The 26,098-nt window shown below is 50.4% G+C and overlaps 1 protein-coding gene across 1 annotated transcript in view; it reads left to right on the plus strand.

Moving 5' to 3' along the window:
• Positions 1-26,098, plus strand: part of XAB2 (XPA binding protein 2) — a 183,961-nt gene that overhangs the window by 111,571 nt on the left and 46,292 nt on the right. The window contains exons 12-13 of the mRNA XM_086960386.1: positions 9,598-9,711; positions 11,275-11,437. Of these exons, the coding sequence (XP_086816512.1) occupies positions 9,598-9,711; positions 11,275-11,437 (277 nt within the window). The remainder of the gene's footprint in view (positions 1-9,597; positions 9,712-11,274; positions 11,438-26,098) is intronic.

A 26,098-nucleotide genomic window follows, 5' to 3' on the forward strand; every position in this document is an offset into this window, starting at 1 on the left:
CCGGGGAAGTGTAGTGCAGGTGTTCACGGACAACCCTACTGACATGTGGTACTGCAACAAACAGGGCTGGGTGGGGTCGTACTATGGGAGATTGGGACGGTAGGAACACAAAGAAAGGGCTACTGACACCAAGTAGCCATATTGAAGGAAGTACAAATATACAACATGGACCCTTTGTAAGGAGGCTCTGCGCCTCTGGACATGGCTGGAACATCAGGGCATCACCCTGGTGGTTCAACACCTGGCAGGCTCTCTGACCGCCAGGGCGGACAAGCTCAGCCGTCGGTGTATGATGGATCCCGAGTGGTGTCTGAACTCGGACGTGGCGCAAGGTCTCTTTCAGCAGTGGGGAGAGCCTTGGTTAGATCTATTCCCCACCGAAGAGAACGCGCAATGTCATCAGTTCTGCGGTTTGGAATTTCCAAGGCGGCACTCGCTCAGACGCTTTTCGTCGCGAGTGGAGTTTGGGTCTGTTATACGCCTTTCCGCCTATACCACTTCTGCCCAGAGTTTTGAAGATCAGGCGCGACCGGGCCCAAGTCATCCTTGTGGCTCTGGATTGGGCACGAAGGTACTGGTATCCCGAGCTACTCAGTCTGTCAATCGATCCCCCGATTCGACTGCCTCTTCAGGAGGACCTTCTGTCGCAGCAGCAGGGGACGGTCCTCCACCTACATGCGTGGAGATTGAGTGGCGACAGGTGATGCCACTTGACTTGCCTCCTGAAGTCTGTGATGTCATTCTGGCAGCCAGGCGTCCCTCCACAAAATCAGTATACGCCTGCAGGTGGAACGTATTTGTGGCATGGTGCACAGCAAAAGCTGCGCATCCCCTTTCCGCCCCTCTTTCTGAGGTTCTTTCTTCTTTCTTTGGCCCTGCAGGGCTCTGCTCTGGGCACCATCAAGGGATATCTTTCAGCTGTTTAAGCCTTCTTGAGACTTCCTGATCAGCCTTCTCTTTTCAAGTCCCCTGTTGTAAATAGATTCTTGAAAGGCATTACTCACATGTTTCCTCCTGTTCCCTTTGTAATGCCTCTGTGGGACTTGAATCTGGTGTTAACCTATCTGATGTGTGCTCCCTTTGAGCTACTTCATAACTGTCATCTTCGTCTTCTGACTCTCAAGACTGCTTTCCTGGTTGCCATCACCTCTGCCAGAAGAGTGAATGAGCTCCAGGCTCTTTCTTCTAAGCCTCCTTTCCTCTCTGTCCATCCGGACAAGGTTGTTCTGAGGACTCGTCCTTCTTTTCTGCCCAAGGTGGTTACTGCCTTTCACATTGGCCAGACGTTGCCCACCTTCTTTCCGCCTCCTTCGAAAGAGGAACATTTCCGGGTGGACGACCAACTTTTTTGTTGGATACGTGGGCGCTAAGAAGGTACAGACGGTGCACAAATGGACCATCTCTCGGTGGGTCGTTTTGTGCATCAAGATCTGTTATTTCTTTGATGAAAAGGATCCTCCTGAGGGGCTGCACGCCCATTCCACTCGGGTCACGGCGGCTACTACTGCCATGATACGGGGAGTCCCTTTGCAGGACATTTGTCAGGCATCTACGTGGGCCTCGCTGCACACGTTCGCCAAGCATTACTGCCTGGACAGCCAAGTCCAGAGAGACTGCTTCTTTGGCCGTTCAGTTCTCCAGCACTTTCTGGTGTGATTTTGGTTCGCAGACCCACCACCTAGGTTGGTATTGCTGGGGTATCTATTCTAAGGTAAGGAATCTAACACTAACGTGTTTCTTTCAGATGCACAAGTTACTTACGTTCGGTAACAATGTATCTGTAAGAAACATTAGTTAGTGTTAGATTCCAGACCCCCCCTCTCATCCTCCCCGTTCTGTAAACTGATATCTAGGGTTAAGGACAACCCTTTCAGGGCCATAGTTTCATGGCACCAGTGTCGGTTTCTTGCATGGCTCTGCGTTCCTGGCGCGGAAAGCTATGTACAGAACTGACGTCAGCATGCGATGGCGGCGTCTAAGTACTCCAGCGACGTCACCCCGGCGATCACGACGCCGACGACGGACGTGGAGCCGCAGACGACGCCTACCGAAGCGCAGGGGTACTGCTGACGAAAACTTTCCGGATCCAGTCTGACGCCTGGGGATATTCTAAGGTAAGGAATCTAACACTAACTAATGTTTCTTACAGATATATCGTTACCGAAGGTAAGTAATTTGTGCTTTGGTTCTTGTGAGGACAGACAACATAGCTACAGTTTCCTACATCAACAAGCAAGGCAGCACCAATTCCCAGGCTCTCTGAAGATTCTCAACATCTTCAGAGCTAAAATTTTGCTAATAGTGGAGCACCTACCAGTAGTGGACAGAACATGTGCAAGTGCACTCAGCAGGACAGCAGATATCAGAGATATCTGAAAGAAACACGTTAGTGTTAGATTCCTTACCTTAGAATATCCCCAGGCGTCAGTCTGGATCCGGAAACTTTTGCGTAGCAGTACCCCTGCGCGTCGGTAGGCGTCGTCTGCAGGCGTCCCCTGCGGCTCCGCGTCCGTCGTCGGCGTCGTGCGCCGTGATGACGTCGCTGGAGTACATAGACGCCGCCTCCGCGCGCTGACGTCAGTTCTTCTTTTTTCCGCGCCAGTGGACGCAGATCTGAAGAGCAGTACTCCGGTCTTTGACCAAGTTTTTCGATTGTTTTTTTTTCTCTATTGTGCCTGATAGGATGCCTGGGTTTAAGAATTGCGATGACTGTGAGCGCACGATGTCGGTCACAGACCATCACCGCCTCTGCCTCCGGTGTCTGGGCCCCGACCATGACGTGGACTCCTGCGTCGACTGCCGGGCCCTTACCAACAAGGCTAGGCGGGAGCGGTCCCGCAAGCTACTGGAGCTCCGGGTGTCGGCCCCACGTCGGGACCGGGAGCGGTCCCGGTCCGGCCGGAGGTCGAGAGAGCGTTCGAGGGAGCGGTCGCGGAGCCGCGCCGGGCGCTCCGGAAGTCGACACCACTCGTCAGGCTCGTCAGGTAGGAAGCACAAGAAGTCGGGGCGTCGTCATCGTACCCCCGACTCCCCCCGACGCTCGCGCGATGCGGCCGGGGGCTCGGGTGACCCCAACCCCGCGGCTCCGCGAGAGTCGCCGGCGCGGCCTGCCTCATACCCTCCGGTCCCTGGGCATGGCGCGACGCCTGAGGAGATCGAGGCGTTCCTCATGGCCATGAGGGCGCTCGCTTCTCCGACGGGGCCTACGGTGCCTTCGGGCCCAGTGCTGCCGTCTGGGGGCCCTGGCGGTTCGGGTGTCCCTGCCTCGGCGCCGTCGGGTGCTCCGGCCCCGGCGCCGCCGACGGCTCCGACCCCGGCGCCGCAGGGGCCTTCGGGATCGGCGCCGGCTGGTCTTCCGGCCTCCCCGGCGCCGTTGCCATCGGGGTTACCCCCGACGCCGCCCCCGCGCGGCGCCGGTTCCGGCCGGCGGTGGGGTTCCGGCGCCGGCTCCGGGCGGCGCCGTCCCCTTACCTTCTCCGACGCCGGACGCGGCGCCGGACGGGCGTCGCTCGACGCCGGTCCCGGCGCCGATGGGGCCCATGAACCCCGAGGAGCCGGTCTTCATCATTGACTCCGAATACGGAGAGGATGAGGAGTACGGTGAAGGTTGGGAGGGGTCCGAGGACCCTCTGGCTCGCGAGTGCCAGTATGACCCGGACTGGACAGGTGACTTGGGGGATGCCAGTGGTTTGGACGACTCTCCTAACCCTGGTTTGATCTCTCCTCCTTCCGTGGCATCGGTGGAGGGAGCTGCCTATTCTGTGGTGCTGATGAGGGCTGCCAAGGCCTTAAACCTTGAGCTCCCCGTCGCGGCCGTGAGGCCTAACATCCTCACCGAGGTCTTCAAACCGCAGTCATGCCCACTGGAGCCACTGCTGCCGTTTAATGAAGCCTTGTCTGACGTTCTGTTGGGCACGTGGTCCAGGCCCGCTTCAGGTGCGCCTGTTGATCGGAACGTGGCCAGGCGCCACCGTCCTTGTCCGGACGACCCCAAGTACCTGTCTACCCACCCCACTCCTGAGAGTCTGGTGATCCAGGCCTCGACCTCCCAGTCCGCATTCCCGTCGGCCCCGTCCGACCGGGAATCCAAGAGGTATGACCAGTTTGGCAAAAAGGTCTTCTCGTCTATTAGTTTGGGCCTGCGGTCTTGCAACACCGCCTGCCTCTTGGGCCGCTACACCCACTCTGTGTGGGATACGGTCGCGGAGCTGCTGCCAGAATGCCCCATGGAGGTGCGGGCAAAACTCGGTCAGGCTGTGGCTGTGGCTGAGGGCCGAGATGCAGCGAAATATTCAATTCGGTGTGGTCTTGATACGACCGACTCGCTGGGCAGAGCTATGTCTACGACGGTGGCGATTCGTCGCCACGCCTGGCTGAGATCCGCCAATTTTTCGGCTGATGTCCAGAATACACTGATGGACATGCCGTTTGATGGCTGTCACCTGTTCGGTGACAAAGCGGACCACGCGCTGGAACGCTTCAAGGACTCCAGGGTCACGGCCAAGTCCTTGGGTCTCTCGACCCAGCGTCAGCAACCGGGTTCGTTTCACCCCTTTCGTGGCCAAGGAAGGGGCGCCCCCACACGTGCTGCCAGCCACGCGCCGCAACAATCCTTTCAACGCGGTGGCGGCCGTGGAAACCGCCGTGGTGGCGGTCGGGGACAACGGCGGGGTCAGACCACACCCTCCCCCGCAGCATCTACCCCAAAATCCTCCTAGTCCGTGCTTTCGGCCCCATGTGACGCCAGTGGGTGGCAGGGTTCGCCATCACCACGCTCACTGGCGCACAATCACTTCGGACAGGTGGGTGCTGCAAATTGTCCGAAGGGGCTACTCCCTCCCCTTCGAGACCTCTCCTCCAGCCATGCCACCGCAGAACCACCGTGTGTCGGGGGACCACTTGACACTTCTGCAGGAGGAAGTTACGGCCCTCTTGGCCAAGGGGGCCATCGAGCGCGTTCCTGGGCCAGAAGTAGGGCGTGGTTGTTATTCCCACTACTTTCTGGTGCCCAAGAAGGACAAGGGGGGCCTACGTCCTATCTTGGATCTAAGGAACGTCAACGGCTTCCTCCGGAAGGAGAAGTTCAAGATGTTGACGTTAGCTCAGGTCTTGGCTGCTCTAGCCCGCAAGACTGGATGGTAGCGTTGGACTTGCAGGACGCCTATTTTCACATCCCCGTCCTGCCGGCCCACCGGCGTTACCTGCGGTTCACGGTAGGCCAGGAGCACTTTCAGTTTATCGTGCTCCCCTTCGGCCTTACCAGCGCCCCACGGGTGTTCACAAAGGTGATGGCGGTGGTCGCAGCCCATCTGCGCAGGTTAGGAGTTTCAGTCTTCCCCTACCTAGACGACTGGTTGTTGAAGGCGGGCTCGCCCCAGACAGTCGTCCACCACCTTCAGATGACGGCAGACCTCTTGCACGACCTGGGGTTCTCCATCAACGTGCCGAAATCACACCTGTGTCCCTCTCAAAAGCTCCTTTTCATCGGAGCGGTTCTGGACTCGGCGCAGTTTCGGGTTTATCCTCCGGAACGGCGGGTTCGGGATATTCAGGCTTTGATTCCCATCTTTCAGCCGCTATCCCGAGTCTCGGTCAGGTTGACGCTGCGGCTGCTGGGACTGATGGCTTCCTGCATCCTTCTGGTGCATCACGCCAGGTGGCGGATGCGGGCTCTGCAGTGGGACCTGAAGTTTCAGTGGGCCCAGCATCAGGGCAACTTGTCCGACCACGTCTTGATCTCGGAGGGCACTGCGAGACAACTGCAGTGGTGGCTTACGGACCGCGATTGGGTCAGGGGCAAGTCCCTCTCCCTTCCCCAACCGGAGCACGTTGTCGTGACGGACGCGTCCCTCCTGGGCTGGGGTGGCCACTTGGGAGAGGCAGAGATCAGAGGCATCTGGTCTCCGGCGGAGTCCCGGCTCCATATCAATCTGTTGGAGCTGCGGGCGATTCGTCTGGCACTGAAGGCATTCCTCCCCTTTGTCAACGGGAGTGTAGTGCAGGTGTTCACCGACAACACCACCGCCATGTGGTACTGCAACAAACAGGGCGGAGTGGGGTCGTGGACCCTTTGCCAGGAGGCTCTGCGCCTCTGGCAATGGCTGGAACGTCAGGGCGTGACTCTGACGGTTCAACACCTGGCAGGTTCTCTGAACGCCAGGGCGGACAAACTCAGCCGTCGGTGCTCGATGGATCACGAATGGCGTCTGAACTCGGACGTGGCGCAAGGCATCTTTCGGCAATGGGGAGAGCCTTGGTTAGATCTATTCGCCACAGAAGAGAACGCGCAATGTCATCAGTTCTGCGCGTTGGAGTTTCCAAGACGGCACTCGCACGGCGACGCCTTTCGGCGCGAGTGGAGTTGCGGTCTGTTATACGCCTTTCCGCCTATACCACTTCTGCCCAGAGTGCTGAAGAAGATCAGGCGCGACCGGGCCCAAGTTATCCTTGTGGCTCCGGACTGGGCTCGAAGGTACTGGTATCCCGAGCTACTCAGCATGTCAGTCGGTCCCCCGATCCGCCTGCCTCTTCAGGAGGACCTTCTGTCGCAGCAGCAGGGGACGGTCCTCCACCCGAACCTGTCCAGTCTCCACCTCCATGCTTGGAGATTGAGCGGCGGCAGTTGAGGCCATTTGACTTGCCTTCTGAAGTCTGTGATGTTATTCTGGCAGCCAGGCGTCCCTCCACTAAGTCGGTATACGCCTGTCGGTGGAACAGATTTGTGGCATGGTGCACAGCAAAGGCTGTGGATCCTCTCTCTGCCCCTCTTTCGGAGGTTCTTCTGTTTCTTCTTTCTCTTGCCCAGCAGGGCTCTGCTCTGGGCACTATCAAGGGCTACCTTTCTGCCCTTTCAGCCTTTTTGAGGCTTCCTGATCAGCCTTCTTTGTTCAAATCCCCGATTGTAACTCGGTTCTTAAAAGGCATCACTCACATGTTTCCACCTGTTCCGTTTGTGATGCCTCAGTGGGATTTGAACCTGGTTCTGACCTTCCTGATGTGTGCTCCCTTTGAGCCCCTTCATTCTTGTCCTCTCCGTCTCCTGACTTTAAAGACGGCTTTCCTGGTTGCCATCACCTCTGCCAGGAGAGTGAGTGAGCTCCAGGCTCTTTCTGTCCAACCTCCTTTCCTGTCCATTCATCCTGACAAGGTGGTTCTAAGGACTAGACCTTCTTTCCTGCCCAAGGTTGTTTCGGCCTTTCACATCGGGCAGTCCATCACCCTCCCTTCCTTCTTCCCGCCTCCGCATCCTTCAAAGGATGAAGAGCGGCTCCACCGTCTGGACCCAAAACGTGCGCTTTCATTCTACATGGATCGCACACTCCAGTTCCGGGTGGATGACCAACTGTTTGTTGGCTACGTGGGTGCGAAGAAGGGACGGGCGGTTTGTAAGCGAACCATCTCTCGATGGGTCGTCCTCTGCATCAAAGCGTGCTACTCTTTGGCTCGGAAGGAGCCTCCTGTTGGGCTGAGGGCCCATTCCACTCGGGCCACGGCGGCTACTACTGCCCTGGGCCGGGGAGTCCCCTTGCAGGACATTTGCCAAGCGGCTACGTGGGCCTCGCTGCACACCTTTGCGAGGCACTACTGCCTGGACAGTCAAGTCCGGAGGGATGGCTTCTTTGGCCGTTCTGTCCTCCAGGACTTTCTGGTGTAGTTTTGTATTGGTTCGCAGACCCACCACCGGGGTTGGTATTGCTGGGGTATGTATTCTAAGGTAAGGAATCTAACACTAACGTGTTTCTTTCAGATGAACAAGTTACTTACCTTCGGTAACGATATATCTGTAAGAAACATTAGTTAGTGTTAGATTCCTTACCGAACCCACCCATCCTCCCCGTTCTGCGAACTGATACCTAGGGTTAAGGTCATCCCTTTCAGGGCCCTAGTTTGTACATGGCACCAGTGTTGGTTCTCTCATGGCTCTGCGTCTCCTGGCGCGGAAAAGCTGTGTGCAAAGAACTGACGTCAGCGCGCGGAGGCGGCGTCTATGTACTCCAGCGACGTCATCACGGCGCACGACGCCGACGACGGACGCGGAGCCGCAGGGGACGCCTGCAGACGACGCCTACCGACGCGCAGGGGTACTGCTACGCAAAAGTTTCCGGATCCAGACTGACGCCTGGGGATATTCTAAGGTAAGGAATCTAACACTAACTAATGTTTCTTACAGATATATCGTTACCGAAGGTAAGTAACTTGTTCGATTGGGAATAAAACTATGATCAGGGTAAGAAAAGGGTGACCCCAATGATGAAAGTGGGGGTCACCCTGTTCTAGTTTTATTTGTGGTCGTTTAGAACAAGAAATGGCAATTCTATACAAGCAGATCATGGCACCCAGGATTGTGGGAAAAGGCACTTTCATTGTCAGTCAAAGATCTGTGCTTATGCCCTTCCACCACTCCCCTTCATGGAAAATATTTGCCATTGGAAAGGAGGAAAATGTCTGTTGGATTATTCCACAAGAAGAACTTTGGCAACAGCGTCCCAATATGCAGCTGTCACATGAGAAGCAGCACAGCCTGGATTTGGAAGCATTTAAGGATTCAACTATAGGGCAGACAGTTCCTCGAAATCTGTTTTTCCAAGGTAGCCTCCTTCCTACTTCTGTGCTGTGATGTTTTAATTCAGTTTTAAATCAGCCTTCAATCTAACATTGTTGCATATTGTTTGAATCTGATGTAATAGTTTATGAGCTTCACACAGCTGGCTACTCTGTTTCAAGCATATGAATGTAGGAAACATGTCATGTTTGAGAAGAAGTTAACCTGTAAATACATTTCTCAAGAGTTGGTATCAGTCATAGCCATATGTGGGTCTACCTCCTCCCCAATCAGAGACTTTTTGTTTTCCTCCTTTCACACATGTGCTTTAGAAAATCTGTGGTATTGTGTCCTGGGGAAGTGTTGTTGAGTCTTCCTTCAATGGTAGACTTTGGGTATTTTCTAATGATGTGAATGGGATCCTAAAGCAATTGTGTTTCTATATATTGCTATGGAAATGTGACCTAACTGCTAAATGTAAGTTCCTGTGAGACTCCTAGCTTGATGACAAGGAATTATTCAAGCGTGTAATTCTGAAGGATACCAAAACCAGAGAAACATAGTTACAAATAAGTAACTTTTTCCCAGTCTCTCAGTATTTCTCATTTTGCACACTTCCAAAGCTCTACCCATTAAACTACATTCCACTGTCTGAAGGATAGGCTTCAACCATGCTTCGCTTTTAGAAAAAGCTCAATGATTCTTTCTAGTCCTTGCAAAAAGGGCATTTATGCTAGATATCACTACTAGCCACCCAGTTCCTAGGGCTGCTGTTAAAATATCTACTGCTTGCTGTGCTTGACTTGCTCTGTAAGGAATGCTTTCTCTGTGGCTGACATTTTGTACATGAGGGAGAGGAGAGAGGTAAATGAGAAGGGGGAAAGGGAAAAGAGAGAGCTGTTTTTCCAGCAGGCTGCACTGTTCCTGCTATGTGTGATGAAAACCTCTTAGGACTATAAATGCCAAGATTTCTTCTTAGTGCCTTTCTTATAGAACATAATGCACCTATACCAGGACCACCTACTGATGTGGGACATTTCATTTCTTTCCACCAGTCCACCAAGGCGGTGTACGACCGAATTATAGACCTGCGCATTGCCACCCCCCAGATCATCATCAACTATGCCCTGTTCTTGGAGGAGCACAATTACTTTGAGGAGAGCTTCAAGGTAGGAATGGACTTCGCTTTCTCTACAGTGTGCAGTGCAAGTGCAATTTTTTCTTCGAAAGGAATGGGATGTTTGGGTGGTTCGCTGCACTAGGTGAAACTGGTACATACACTGTTTCACCTCTGGGCCTCTTTTTCCAGCACCATTAGGAAGCTTGGGTGATGAGGTTTGTTTGTTGTCCACTGGTTTGTTGCCTGCATGAAATAAATGGCAAGTTGAAGTTTTCCCATTTTGGCATTATATTGGCATCAACGTTACCAAAATTGTTGGCACACATTTGACATTCTTAGCAGGAAGGCAAAGAATTACATAGGAATGGAGTCTGAACAGAATAAAGTCGTTTCCCTGAAGCAAGGCAGTAAGGCTAGTATTGCCTCTGCACATTCTGCAGTTACAGGGGACGTTAAGATGTTAATTTTTCTTTTGTGAGTTTTTATTATGTGTACCTTATTAATGTATGGTTGAGTAGAGAGTTTTGGTTCCTGGCCCAAGCTGGTGAATGATTAGCTGCCCTTCCAATTATAAAGCTTCTGTGCTATTTCCTGGTGTCTTTTGCACTCAGACCCCATATGTTTAAATCTCACAGCACATGTCATAGGCTGCTGTTGATGGTGCCACTTCAGAACCTCTTACACTCTTCTCTCCTCCCCTCTCTTCTCCAACCTCTGCTCTAGTAGCGGGATAGTGGGCTGTTAGCAGACACGCTGCATACCTCATTTGATGACTGCTCCTTCTTAGACATTTACAAATAGTGACCTTGTCTCAAAACGAGGGGTTGTTGTATCACAACTTTAAAATGCGCTGAGCACTACAGAACATTAAGGCAGTGAAGAATAAGTGAATCTCACTTTTCCAGATAAACCTGGTCTACGGAAAATGTTGAAGGACTCCCGGAAGGGGAGAACGTAGAGACATGAGTGCCTCGGCTTTGTAAGAAACAGCACTTGCCAAAAATATAGAGCCCATTAAATAGGCTGCAATTCAATGAGCTGCCCTCAGCAAGCAGTATTCCAAGTAACAAGCTAATCCAAGGGATGGAAGCGAGAAACAGCTAAACAGTTGCTTCTAAAATAAAGTCATGTCTAAACCACATTTCAGGACTTTATTTGCCTTGTTTTCATACAGGGCACACACTGTGAATCGGGTTGCCTTCCGGTACCGAGAGCAAAAATAAAAATGTGTTAAGTAAGTGATAACATGCTAAATTGACTTAACCAGGTCAGGTATTTGTGTGAAATTACTGACTTAAGATTTTAAATACATGCTTGAAATAAAAGGATTTAATCTCAGGTTCAAGTTTTAATGCTGCTACTGAGTACAATTGCTGATTGACAAATGAGTAATAGGCATGTAAGGTGTAAGGGAAAGCCAGTGCTATGGTGTCCTCTGGGTGAGGTTTGAAGTATTGACATAGAATTTATTGTGGAGTCATGATTGTAAGTTTAGGTCACCTGAACGGAGGGAGTGGAGGAACATGCAAATGGTTATACTCCCTTTTTAGGTGGAAGTTATTTATGAGTTTTTTCTGACTAACTATAACAAGCTTCTGATTTACTCCCAAAGGCATATGAGCGTGGAATCTCCCTGTTCAAGTGGCCTAATGTGTACGACATCTGGAACACCTATCTGACCAAGTTCATCGATCGCTATGGTGGGAAGAAGTTGGAGCGGGCCCGTGACCTGTTTGAGCAAGCCCTGGATGGTTGCCCTCAGAAATTTGCTAAAAGTAGGCAGAAAATCTTATCATGTGCAGTAGTTACTTATCTTTGACCCGAAATTTAATTTTGCTGAATATAGTCTATAAGAAAGATTTATTTATGCTTGCTGAACTCTTATTGTTAAATGTCACATACCTTCAAATGGGTTATGTTTTGCAATATCTTTGTCCATCCAGAGATATTGCAATAGATTATACCAGTTATATGTAGCCCTCAAAACATAAAGTAACACTAAAATCTATTCTATCAATTGGGACTGTGTCCAACAGGGAAAGTAGTGTTATGCCATCTCAGATATTCTGATAAAATAGTGATAAGCGCCTACTCGGGATTGGGGATGGTGTTGAACTGTCCGTAAATGGCACCTGATATAAATGAATCAAACAGCATTCTAAAAAATAAACTCTCTGAAGTCCAGAATAAAAATGTAAACCATTAAGGTTTATTAATAATAATTGAAAAGCATTACAGTAGGCAAAAATAAAGTCACGAAGATTGTATAGGGAATTAGCATAAGGCTTAATCAAATGCAGCAATAGAATGATATGAGGCAAAGCAAAAATATTCTAAGTCCAAAGTATGAGATAATCCAACAAGGGTTCAGTGTCCAGAGGAGATGACTGGCTCACCTCCAAATGAAATATTTATGTAGGCAAATCTACAATGGAAGTGAATGGAAATCACACTGTCCGCATAGGGTGAGCAAATGTAGTAGTAAACTGATAAATCACAATACAGAATTGTACAATGTCACTAAATCCTACCATTGTATCACTAGCCCCTAGTTGAATATTAATGTGCCCTATTCTAACCTAATGTTGTCAGAGGTGGCAGTACAAATCTGGTTACACAAACAATGAGACAGGCGGGAAAATCATTGAATGTTTCTAAAGGCTCCTGTCGTAGTTCTTCGAGAACAGCATGCCAAAACAGAGCATCAGTGCACATTATTGTTACGAGCAGGGTCAGAATAAGTAAAGAAAACACACATTATGCCTATGTTAGAAACCAATATGGAATTTCAACCTAATTCGGCTTAGTTCAGACAAACATATGAAAATACAGGTTCGAGGCATATGAGCTGCAGATTCTACACTTTGCATTAGATCGCCACCTGGTGTTGGGCTCGGATGATTGTATGTTGTTGTCGTCTTGGAAGAAGTCTTTGTAGTCACAAGATAGGTGACTCCTCCCTTGGACGTCGGCTCCATCCTTAGATTGTTTTTTCCGCCACTGGGTTTGGATGCAACTTTTCCGCCCTGGTTCGAAAACCTACTTTTCAAAGACTTCGACAAGCAAAAACTTCTAAAACAAACTTTAACTTCAATATACATAGACTCGACCTCATCACCTCGATTCCGGTCGTCGACGCGGGCCGTTGGGCCTACCCACGTGGTGAGGCCTACAACTCATGGAAAGGACACCATTCGAGAAATGCCCCTTGTGTGGAGAAAAATTTCCACACAGCGACCATCACGAGGTGTGTAACCTGTGTTTATTACCTGAACACGACAAGTCCAGCTGCACAGCTTGTGCGTCCTTTCGATCCAAGAAGACCATTCGAGATCGGAGGGCCCGTTGACGCGACATACAGAGATCAGCTCCGGAACCAGAGGATATCTTTGAAGAAGGTCCATGTATCCCCGAGGAAGATTCCGATGATCTTCAGATCGTATCTGAGGCAGACGACTCCGATGACTCCATACCATCATGTCAACGCATGAGAACGACTGCCCCTACCCTAGCCCCAACCCATAAACCAAAGGCTAAGGTCAAAACTCAGCCTTCAGGGCCCAGTCGAGACCGAGACATGGTTTCAAAAGCCTCGCCATCGAGCCTGGCTCCGAAGAAACTATTAAAGCCTTCCGGTAGCTCCATACCAAGCAAACCGCACGTGCCGATACTACCAGCTCCCTCGGCACTGAAACCGAAAGAAGTCTCGGTTCGGACACATCTCATATGCACCCTTCTTCTCCTGCATCTCCTCTCCTGCTCTCCCTTTAAACATTTCACCTCAAAATTATCCTCATTCTGCACAACATACACCTTCTCAGGATTCTGATGATGATCTGTATAGCATGGGGGAGGGAAAGACCCAGATGACCCTTTCCCCTACCCAACAGGTTCACCAGACTGGGAATATCCAAACTCACAGGATATACCAGATATTCCTGACCCACATATATATCCATCTAAACCTTCTCCTCCAGAAGACAATATTGGGATGGACACTTAATTAATAGGGCTGCCATCTGTCACAATGTAACCATGCATTCAGATGAGGCAGAAAAAGATTTTTTACTTGACACTTTGAACAATCACAAAAATCTGTGCAAATACTGCCAATGATTAAAGGAGTCATTAAACATGCACCAGAAGTGTTTAAAGATCCTGTAAGAGCTAGAATCATAATGTTATGTTATGTTATGTTAATAACTTTTATTCGGCGCACAGCTGCCCCAGCGAAGGGGCGTCCTGGCGCCTGATCAAGTACCACAACACAACAAATCGCCGCTGAAAAGAGAGGAGATCAGTCAACAGAGGTGAACAAATGGGTTTTGATCGCACGTCTAAAGAGAGTCAGGCTGTTAAGGGCACGGATATGGACAGGAAGGGAGTTCCATAATCCAGCCGCCATGACACGAAATGAACGACCTCCCATCCTACTCAGTCTGAATCTAGGCGTGCTTGCTAGATGAAGAGATTCCGACCTGAGAGACCGCCTGGGGACATACGGGGAAACAAGACCCATCAGGGCAGGAGGTGACGAAAATTTCAGGATCTTGAATGTCAGACAGAGTGCCTTGAATTTGATTCTCTGTCTGACCGGCAGCCAGTGAAGGGAGGTCAGAACTGCAGATACAGAGCACCGTCTCGGGAGGCCCACAATGGCCCGCGCAGCGGCATTCTGCACCCTCTGCAGTCTGGTGGCCTCGGCCTGATTAACACCAAGCAGCAAAGCACTCCCGTAGTCTAGCCGAGAGAGAATAGAGGCTTGGACCACCAGTTGCCGAGTAGGGGGGTCGAAGAATTTGAGGACTGGTCTCAGTCCTCGCAGAATACCATAGCAGGTAGCTGCGATCTTCTTAGTATGGCTGGTAAAAGAGAGATTGGAATCAAGCCAGACCCCCAGGTTCTTCACTTCGGCAACTGGGATGGGAGTCACCCCCAATTCAGGAGGCCACCATTGGTCACCCCACAATTCAGCTTGCTTTCCTAAGATCAGGACTTCGGTTTTCTTGGCGTTTAACTGTAAACAGTTAATACGCATCCAATTCGCCACGGCTAAAAGCCCTGCGCGAAACCTGGGGGCAGTCACCTCAGGGTCCCCACTGAGTGTCACCGCCAGCTGCGTGTCGTCGGCATACGATGTCATGGTTAAGCCGCTTTGTCTGACGACAGCAGCCAGCGGTTTCACATACAAGTTGAACAAAGTGGGGCTCAACGCAGATCCCTGAGGTACTCCTAGTCCCAAAGGGTGGAAAGAGGACTGACCAGGTGGGATAGCTACTTTAAAAAAACGGTCCGAGAGGAAAGAGCGGAACCATTGAAGAGCTTTCCCCTCAAGTCCCACTTCCTCCAGCCTCCGCAACAAAATGTCATGAGACACCGTGTCAAATGCGGCGCTCAGGTCTAACAAGATGAGCGCCGCTGTCTGCCCCACATCCAGCACCGAACGCAGATGTTCGCTCATAAAGAGCAGCGCAGTTTCGGTGCTGTGTTGTGCGCGAAAACCATTCTGGCTCTCGTCAAGAATATTATTGCGAGAGAGGTGAGCAGACAAGATGGAATTCACGTGTGCCTCAGTGACCTTGGCGGTCCAGGGCAGGAGGGAGATGGGGCGGTAATTCTCAGGTAACAGAGGGTCGAGACTAGGCTTCTTCAAAATGGGGCTGACCACTGCTTGCTTCCAGGAGGCAGGAACCACGCCCTCAGCTAGTGAGAGATTGATCAGGTCCAATATAGGCTCACGGCATAGGGGCGGTAGAATAGTAATAAGCTCTGGCTTCAGAGGGTCTAAAGGAGACCCAGATTTAATTTTGAGGCTCAGAGTATTAAACGCCTCAGCCGACAAAGCAGGTAGGGAGGACAAAAGTTCACAGTCCAGAGCTCTTACAGCCTTGGGCTCGTCACCGGGCACAGATGGCATGAACCCTCGGTAGATTACCTGCACCTTCTCCACGAAAAAGGATGCCAAGCTTTCACAGTGGGAGTCCGTGCAGATTTCTAGCGAGGTGGCCCGTTTACCCATCAGATCTTTGAGCACCTTGAATATTAATTTAGATGGGTTAGGGCTGTTAGAAAACTCTGAGGCATAATATGTCGCCCGGGCTTGACGAAAGGATAGAGAAAAAGTATAGAGCAGCTCCTGCGGATCCTGCTTACATTAAAGGACAGCTACCCTTAGACTCCCTAGTAGTTTCAAACGCTAGGAAAAGAGCAAATTCCCAAACATCAGACGAAGCACCAGCTCCTGATAAAGAATCAAAGATCATAGATGCTTCAGGGAAAAGAATAGCTGCCCAAGCTAGCAATGCATGGTGCATTGCTTACACACAAGCCCTCCTCGCAAGATACAACAGGGCTCATTATGATCAGCTAGAGAAGCTCTTACAACATCTACCTGACCAATATAAAGCACAAGCAGATGACCTCATACAAGAGGGTAAGCTTATATAAAATGCCTCCATTAAATGTGCACTAGATGTAGTAGACATTGCATCCAGGGCAATAAACACCAGTGTCCTCCTTAGACGGCGCACGTGGCTACACATTTCAGGATTTAAGCAAGAGGTACAGACTACTATCTTAAATCAACCATTCAACCAACAACAATTGTTTGGTCCAGAAGTAGACACAGCTCTTGAAAAAATGAAAAAAGACACTGACACAGTCAAGTCTATGGGAGCTTTGCAGTCTACCCAAGCGAGAGGATCCTTTCGTCGCTCTTTCTACAGAGGAGGCTCCAAACAAGCTGGCGCAGACAATTCAGCTTCCTTTAAGACAATTACTCAAGCATCCTCTAATAAAGGATACTTTAGAGGGGGCTACAGAGGTAATAACAATAAGGAAAGAGGTCGAGGTAACAACAAGAATCGATCCTCTTCCACCACTAAACAGTGACTTCCTTCAGCTCCCCCAACAGCATATCACTCCTGTAGGGGGGGAGATTAACACAGTTCCTACCTTTCTGGAATTCCATCACAACAGACAAGTGGGTATGCCAGATTATCCAGTTACTGTCTAGAGCTTACAGCTACCCCTCCAAATATACCACCCAGACATCGTCCAATGTCCACAGAACATCTAACGCTGCTCCAACAAGAAGTTCTCTTATTGCTGCAAAAAGATGCAATAGAGCTAGTTCCATTGCAACAACGAGGAACAGGGGTCTATTCACTCTACTTCCTAATACCCAAAAAGGATGGGACACTAAGACCAATTCTAGATTTAAGGCCTCTCAATCTGTATATACACTCAGACCATTTTCACATGGCCACTTTACAACAAGTGCTCCCATTATTCCAACAAGGCGATTTCCTCACTACACTAGACCTCAAAGACGCCTACTTTCTCATTCCTATACATCCTTCTCACAGGAAGTACCTCAGGTTTGTGATAGAAGGACAACACTATCAATTCAAAGTCCTTCCATTTGGGGTCACAACTGCACAACGAGTGTTCACAAAGTGCCTAGCAGTAGTACCAGCACATCTCAGAAGACAGCATATCCATGTCTTCCCATACTTAGACGATTGGCTCATAAAAACCAAGTCATTTAACCAGTATGCTCAACACACATCTCACACAATTCAAACACTGCACAACTTGGGGTTTACAATAAACCACACCAAGTCACATCTACAGCCCTCTCATGTACATCAATACCTAGAGGCTACCATAAACACCAATACAGCTCTAGCTCATCCCAGTTCAGCCAGGATACAGAGCATTCAAACCTTAGTCACAAGGTTTCAAAACCAACACTCTCTCCCAGCTCATGCAATTAATAGGCATGATGGCATCTTGCATTTTTATTGTACCATATGCAAGACTGCAAATGCGCCCATTGCAGGAATGTCTAGCACATCAGTGGAATCAGGCACAAGGACAACTGACAGACCGGGTGTTGGTAGACAGCTGCACACATCGCTCTCTGCAGTGGTGGAACACCAAAAACATGTCGAGGGCGGCCGTTCCTCGAGCCTGTTCCACAGATAGTACTGACAACAGACTCATCCCTCACAGGATGGGGAGCACATCTGCTCCATCACACAATTCAGGGATGATGGACCGCTCAACAAAAGGTGCTTCACATCAATCACCTAGAGTTGCTGGCGATTTTCCTGGGACTGAAGTCCTTCCAAGTGCACATACAGAACAAAGCTGTCTTAATACGGACGGACAACATCACAGCCATTTACTACATACAAAAACAAGGAGGCAAACATTGCCTGCAACTGTCCCAGCTTGCACAAAACATTTGGAGATGGGCCATTCCACAAAAAATATATCTGCTTGCAGAACACCTTCCAGGAGTTCACAATCAGATAGCCGATCTGTTAAGTCAACAGACACAACAGATTCACGAATGGGAACTACATCTGCAAGTTCTTCAACCTTTCTTTCACAAGTGGGGTCATCCAGACATAGACCTGTTTGCCACACACGAAAACTCAAAATACCCAACCTTCGCCGCCAGCTTTCCACACCCGTTGTCCAAGGGCAATGTGATATGGATGAACTGGTCAGGCAGATTTGCGTATGCTTTTCCGCCAACCCCACTAATACCAAGAGTGGTACGCAAGCTCAGACAACAGTCTCTCAAACTGATTCTGGTAGCTCCCACATGGGCACGCCAACCGTGGTTCACCACACTGCTAAAACTCTCTCTAGTTCCACACCAAAAATTATCTCTGACACCATCCATGCTAACGCAGAACCATGGAGACATCAGGCATCCAGATCCAAGTCAACTGAATCTGGCTCTTGAAGTCTTAGAGTTTGGTTACCTTAACCTGCCACCAGACTGTATGAACATCATTAAAGAAGCCAGAAGACCTACTACTAGAGCTTGCTATGCTTCTAATTGGAAAAGATTTGCCATTTACTGCAATCATAATCAAATTAATCCATTAGATGCTTCCATCCAAAATATTATCTGTTACCTTCTCCATTTACAAAGATGTAATCTGGCATATTCAGCTATACGTTTACATCTTGGAGCCATTGCCGCATATCTACAAAACAAACAACATATGTCGTTGTTTAGAGAACCAGCAATAAAAGCTTGTATGGAAGGATTAAAAATAATTATTCCTCCTAAGTTACCACCCTCTCCAGTGTGGAACCTAAACATTGTTCTTACCAGGCTCATGGGACCCCCTTCTGAACCTTTACACAAATGTGAACTACAATTTCTCACATGGAAAACAGCTTTCCTCTTTGCTATTACCTCTCTTAGAAGAGTTAGTGAGATTCAAGCTTTCACTATGCAAGAACCATTCTTGCAATTACACCGTAACAAGGTGGTTCTAAGAACTAATCCTAAATTCCTTTCTAAAGTAATTACTTCTTTTCATCTAAACCAATCTGTTGAGTTGCCAGTGTTTGTTCAAAACCCGGACTCTGTAGCAGAGAGAGCTATATACACACTAGATGTCAAAAGAGCTCTTCTCTATTACATCAATAGGACCAAGTCCTTTTGCAAAACAAGGCAACTATTTGTAGTTTTCTCTCCACCACATAAAGGCAACCCCATAAATCAGGAATTGCAAGGTGGATTGTTAAACATATACAAATATGCTATCACAAAGCAAAACGCACATTAACAGTTCCTCCTAGAGCACACCCCACACGCAAACTAGGAGCCTCCATGGCTTTCTTAGGGAACATTCCCCTAGAAGACATCTGCAAGGCAGCAACATGGTCTACAACACACACCTTCACTAAACACTATTGTGTTGATGTGCAAGCCAAGCAGCAAGCTGCAGTAGGCCAAGCTGTCCTTAAAACTCTCTTTCAAACTACTTCAACAGACACAAGTGACAACCGCTAGGGGAAACACTGCTGCACAATCGATGCAAAGTGTAGAATCTGCAGCTCATATGCCTCGAACGGAAAATGCTACTTACTGTGAGAAGTTGGCCCGATATGCAACGTTCGCTATTCTAGCGACCGCTATGTATCGTTCCAACGACCCTTATGGTGTTTGGTTGTAAGTCAACCTATAGACCAGCTATCCTAGTAGCGTGGATACGAGCAGTCTAAGGCTAAAGACTCGAGAGGGCGTGTTAAGCCAGCTGTTTACCACACAGGTACCCCTTGAACACCCCGTGAAAGGACACCACACAAGTGTTATGAAAATAAACAGTATATTTATTAAGAATCACAACAGCCCTGTACTCTTTATGAGGACAGGGTACTAAGCACAAACCAAATCTCTTTAGCAATACTTCAAGTGCACAATTAGGAACAAGTGTCCGAGGACACGGAAAGATTAAGGTCTCGGGCGGACCCGATAAGGCAAGTCGGAAGCGAGGGACTCGGGACCCTAGAGTAAGGAGGCTATGCGGCACCGAAATGCCGAGTTACCTAGCCACGAGGGCTGCGGCTGCACAAGTCTTACAGGCGTCGGGGTCTTCGCTGACGAGCCAGGAGCCGGAAGAAAAGGAGTTGCTGGCCGGCGACCAGTGCTGAATAGTTCGTGGAGATCCAAACCTGGATCGGAGATTGAAGAAACCTGAAAGCAGAGGGGACCAAGTTCGTACTACTAGCCAGTAGTCAGAGGGTACCAGGAAGGCACCGGTTGGCCGTCACCTCGACCAGGTGAGTGGGCGACGCTAGGCTCTGCAGTCTCACGGACCAGGAGGCGTTATCGGCGACCACGGCGGAGGTGCGAGCTGTCCCACGAAGGATGATGCTGTCGGCGTCGCTGGGCCCAGGATGGGGCAACAAGCCTTGGCAGTTCTCAGGGCCACGTGGTGGGCCTAAGAGGGCGTCTTGAGTGGACCAGGAGGGTCCGGGGTGCTTCTCGCAAAGATGGAAGCAAGGGCCAGTCTGGAGCAACCAGACCAGCAGTACTGATTCTCGGATGTCGTCACAGAAGGACACAAGTCAGCGGCTAGTGACCAGACAACGTGCTGAGCAGCGAGCAGAAGGGCCCCACGCAGATCGTGGAGATGCTGGGAGACTGCACTTCGGTGCTGGAGCGGCTCAGGGTCGGGGCTTCTCGGACCCCAGAGCACTCACCAGAGAGTTACCTCGATGGTCGTGCTGGTTTTAAGAGCGTGCAGGTTCTGATGATGGCCGGTCCCTCGAGGTCTCGTCGCACCCACGGATCACAGCTGAGCTGATGATGTGGGTAGAGGTCAGAGGTGCCAGGGAAGCCGGTTCTCGTCGAGCTGGGCCGTCGGATTCCTTGAGGAAGGACTTACAGCAAACCGCAGAGTTCTTAGTTGGTGCCTGCTGATGCAGGGTGACTACTCCTTAGTCACAAGGGAGAAATCTTGAGAAGAGTCTTGAATGTCCTTTCGTAGAAAGTAGTTCTTGAATCAAAGATGATCTAATTTGGAAGGGTCCCCGCTCCGGTCTTTATTCTAAAGAAAGGGGTGGGTACATGACTAGGTCCTGCCCTAAGGGTGGGACCAGGAAGGGGGCAGTTACACCCCTCTCCCCTGCCGGACTTTCCCCAGGCCAGGGCTGTCACCCCTGGAACTGGTTCTAACCGGCAGATGCGTAGTGAGCACCGGGGTGCCACTCCGCAGTCACCTTCACGCAAAAGCCCTACCTACCCAGAATACACAAACCCTGTCTGGGACGGTTCGAACACCGCCCTCGACGGGAAACCCTTTGTCCAAGCGCTCCTCGCTGGAAGGACTCCCAGCAGCAGGAGGTCAGACTCGTGTCTGTGGTGGCAGCATCCATTTTGTGGAGCTGAGGCTTCTGTTAACTTTAACCGGGGTTCACAGTTACGTGCATGTCGTGTCCCTCTAGAAGGGTGGGATGCTAACCTCATCGCCAGAATTGGTGAGAGGGCAGCACCCCGATTCGTATGACACCTTACTCGACATGCCTTGATAACGCGACACCGGAGTTACCGTTATGGTACGCGTTATCATGGAACAGCTATTGGGTCTTGATTCCGCAAACTGCAACCGGGCTCGGCTCGGGCCTGAGCCTAGCTCACACGAGCCCACGCACTCTGCCTTCAGGATTGTTAAGGCCTGCCATAGGAGTGACTGATAGGAACTCGGGTGTCCATTGTATGGTTAGATATAGAGCTACTATACCTAAAGCGAAGGGTGGTTACACGTCTTCGCCCCAGCTGTCGTGCAGCCAGTTGTGTCAAATTTAGGAGGCCAGCCAGGGGTGGCATAATACATGCTTCAGCCCCTGGCGGCCCTGGGTACACCTATGCCCTGCGTTACGGGGTCTGACAAGGTGGCCCAGTACCAATTGGTAAATGCACCTAGGGTACATATCGTAATTTAGAAAGAGAACAGCCAGGCTGTGGGTCGGATTAGCAGGCCCACAGCCAGAGAAAGTCGTAAACCAGTGAAACAAAAGCAAAAAATCTGGGTGATCATAGGATTGCAGACCCTACTCTCCTACATGACCCCCCCCCAAACGTCGGAACAATAAGCTAACCTTGACCAGGTGAGTCTTCTTGTTCTAAGTGGAAATATCTGGAGAGCCCATCGGCATTGCCATGATCAGTACCAGGTCTATGTTCCACTGTAAAGTCCATCCCCTGTAGGGAAATGGACCACCTAAGCAGTTTGGGGTTTTCACCCTTCATCTGATTTAGCCACAAGAGGGGCTTATGGTCGGTCTGAATCTTGAAGTGAGTACCAAACAAGTATGGCCTCAGCTTCTTCAGGGCCCAAACCACAGCAAAGACCTCCCTCTCGATAGCTGACCAATTCTTCTCTCTAGGGGTCAGCCTTCTGCTTATAAAAGCAATGGGCTGGTCTTGACCATCAAAATTCAGTTGAGAAAGAACAGCTCCCACACCCAACTCAGAAGCATCTGTTTGGACAATGAATGGTTTGGAGTAGTCCGGACTCTTGAGGATAGGCGCCGTGCACAGGGCCTGCTTTAGGTCATCGAATGCTTTTTGACAGCTCGCTGTCCACTGAACCTTTTTTGGCATTTTCTTACTTGTCAGTTCGTTTAATGGTGTCACAATTGAACCATAGTTCCTGGCAAACTTCCTATAGTAACCAGTCAGGCCCAAGAAAGCTCGAACCTGAGTCTGGGTGGTTGGAGGAGCCCAGTCCCTGATTGACTGTATCTTGCTCTCCAGTGGCTGAACCTGACCTCCACCTACAAGGTGGCCCAGGTATACAACCTGTGTCTGCCCTATCTGGCACTTGGTGGCCTTGATAGTGAGACCTGCTGCTTGCAGTGCCTCTAACGTCTTCCGCAGGTGGACCAGGTGATCCTCCCAGGTGGAGCTAAAGACAGCAATATCGTCAAGATACGCCGCACAGAAGTCATCCAGCCCAGTAAGGACTTGATTCACCAACCGTTGGAAGGTGGCAGGTGCATTTTTCAGACCAAAGGGCATCACCACGAACTGGTAATGCCCACCAGGGGTTGAAAATGCGGTTTTAGGCTTGGCGTCCTCAGCTAACCTGATTTGCCAATACCCAGCTGTCAGGTCAAACGTACTTAGGTAGTTGGCCGAAGCCAATCTATCGATAAGCTCGTCTGCCCTTGGTATTGGGTGGGCGTCAGTCTTAGTGACTGCATTGAGACCCCTGTAGTCTACGCAAAACCTCATCTCTCTCTTACCACCCTGGGTGTGAGGTTTCGGCACTAGAACTACGGGACTAGCCCAAGGGCTATCCGAGGGTTCAATGACTCCCAACTCCAACATTTTCTGCACTTCACTTTTGATGCAGTCTCTAACGTGATCAGGCTGCCTGTAGATTTTACTCTTGACTGGCAAGCTGTCACCAGTGTCAACCTCATGGGTGCACCAATCGGTCTGACTGGGTGTTAGAGAAAACATATGCCTGAACGACTGAAGAACCTGTCTACAGTCGCTCTGTTGATGTTCGGAGAGGCTGCCACAAAAGGCAACACCATCTACCGAGCCATCGTCAGGATTCTGAGTGAGCAGGTCGGGGAGAGGGTCACTCTCCTCTTCCTGTCCCTCATCTAGGGCCATGAGCAAACTCATGTCCTTCCTGTCGACATATGCTTTTAGCCTGTTGACATGAAGCACCCTGTGGGGGCTCCGGGGAGTTCCCAGGTCGACCAGGTAGGTGACCTCTCCCTTTTTCTCCAGGATGGTGTAGGGCCCGGACCATTTGTCCTTGAGTGCTGCTGGGGCCACTGGCTCCAACACCCACACCTTCTGTCCGGGCTGGTAAACAGTCAAGACAGCCTTTTGGTCATGCCAAGCTTTTTGGAGTTCTTGGCTGGCCTTAAGGTTTTCAGATGCCTTTTCCATGTACTCAGCCATCCGCGAGCGGAGGCCAAGCACATAGTCCACTATGTTGGCTGCAGGCTTTTTGAGAGGTCTCTCCCATCCTTCCTTCACCAAACACAGGGGTCCCCTTACAGGATGCCCGTACAGAAGTTCAAAAGGGCTGTAGCCAACCCCCTTCTGTGGGACTTCTCTGTAGGCGAACAAGAGGCAGGGGATCAGGACGTCCCATCTACGCCGAAGCTTTTCCGGTAGTCCATGAATCATCCCTTTTAGGGTCCTGTTGAATCTCTCAACAAGCCCATTGCATTGTGGATGATAGGGTGTAGTGAACTTGTAGTTAACACCACATTCCTTCCACATAGCAGTTAAGTAGCTCGACATGAAGTTTGCACCTCTGTCGGAGACGACCTCCTTAGGGAAGCCCACTCTGGAGAACACTCCAACTAGGGCTCTTGCCACAACAGGTGCTGTAGTGGTCCTAAGGGGAATAGCTTCAGGATACCTGGTGGCATGATCCACTACCACCAGTATAAACTTGTGCCCTGAGGCTGTAGGTGGTTCCATGGGACCGACGATGTCGATCCCCACCCGTTCAAAGGGCACCCCCACCACAGGCATTGGTATAAGGGGGGCCTTTGTCGTGCCACCTGACTTACCACTGGCTTGGCAAGTGACACAGGAGCGGCAAAACTCCTTGGTATCCTCGTTCATGTGAGGCCAGTGAAAGTGTGAGACAAGCCTGTCCCACGTTTTCGTCTGGCCTAAGTGACCTGCTAAGGGAATCTCGTGGGCCAAGGTAAGTAGGAAACCACGCTGAGACAAGGGTACAACCAGCCTCCTGGTCATGCCAGGCTTGGGGTCTCTTGACTCAGTGTACAGGAGTCCATCTTCCCAGTATACCTTGTGGGTACCTGTGGCGTTCCCAGCAGCCTCAGCAGCAGCCTGCTGTCTGAGGGGTTCAAGAGAAGGGCAGTCTAACTGGTCCTTCCCCAGGTCTTCCCTTGAGGGTCCCCCTGAACCCAAGAATTCAACTTGATCAAGTTCGAATTCCCTTGGCTCAGTTTCCCTCAATTCCTGTAGGTCAGCCTCCTCTGAGACTTGATCCTCGACCTGGGGCAAAGGGGAAGGCGCAGCCTTAACCCTACTGCTCTTTTTCTTGGGAGGTGTCTGGTCCGTTGTTCCAGGATCCAGCACCTGTTCAGTGGGGCATTTCCTGACCTGTGACCTAGTAACAGCGAACACATGTGCTGGCAAACCTAACATTTCCATGTGAGTCCGGTGCTCCACTTCTGACCATTGTGACGACTCCAAATCATTGCCCAACAAACAATCCACTGGGAGGTCTGGACTAACTACAACCTTCTTGTGGCCAGTTACCCCTCCCCAGGAGAAAGCTACAATTGCCATACTGTGATTGGTAGTGACATTGCTTGCATTGGTCACCAGGAATTCTGTACCTGGCATGATCTGTCCAGGGTCCACAAAGTTAGGCGTCACCATGGTGACGCTGGCACAAGTGTCCCTATAGGCCTGAGCCATCTTTCCATTTATGAAAGGCGTCTGTCGGTACTTGCCCAAAGTATTGGGGCTTACGTCAGGGGATACGTCTGCGTCCCCTGTACTGACAAGGACAGCCTGAGTGAGTGTGCTAACTAAGTTGTCACGCCCCTCAGAACCCAGGGTTAACCCTACTAAACCCTTGGGAGGCGCACTACCACTGCTGACTGTACTAGGGGGCACAGGTGCCTTAGGGGCTGCAGTGGCAGGAGTCTGCCCTCCTCCTTTCTTGGTGCACTCACTAAACCAGTGAGACTTACTTTTACAGTACTGGCACCATCTTTTGGATTGGCCTTCTTTCTTCTTTTGGGGAGCCTGACCCCCACCCTCTTTGGGTTGTTGGGGACCTGTCGAAGACTTCTGGTCATTTTGTTCCCCTTTAGAATCTTTACCCTTCTGGTCTGCTTTCTTCTGACCACCTTGATTCTGGCCCTGGTTCTGCTTAACTCTTGTACGAACCCATCTGTCTGCCTTCTTTCCCAATTCTTGGGGAGAGGTCATATCCGAGTCGACAAGATGCTGATGCAACAACTGGTTCTGACAATTGTTTAAAATTTGTTCTCTCATCATCAAATTATACAATCCTTGATAATCAGTAACCTTACTGCCCAGCAACCAGCCCTCAAAAGCCTTAGTGGCACAATCGACAAAATCAGACCAATCTTGAGAC

This window comes from Lissotriton vulgaris, chromosome 1_1 (genome assembly GCF_964263255.1).
Source record: "Lissotriton vulgaris chromosome 1_1, aLisVul1.2, whole genome shotgun sequence".
Classification (NCBI taxonomy): domain Eukaryota; kingdom Metazoa; phylum Chordata; class Amphibia; order Caudata; family Salamandridae; genus Lissotriton; species Lissotriton vulgaris.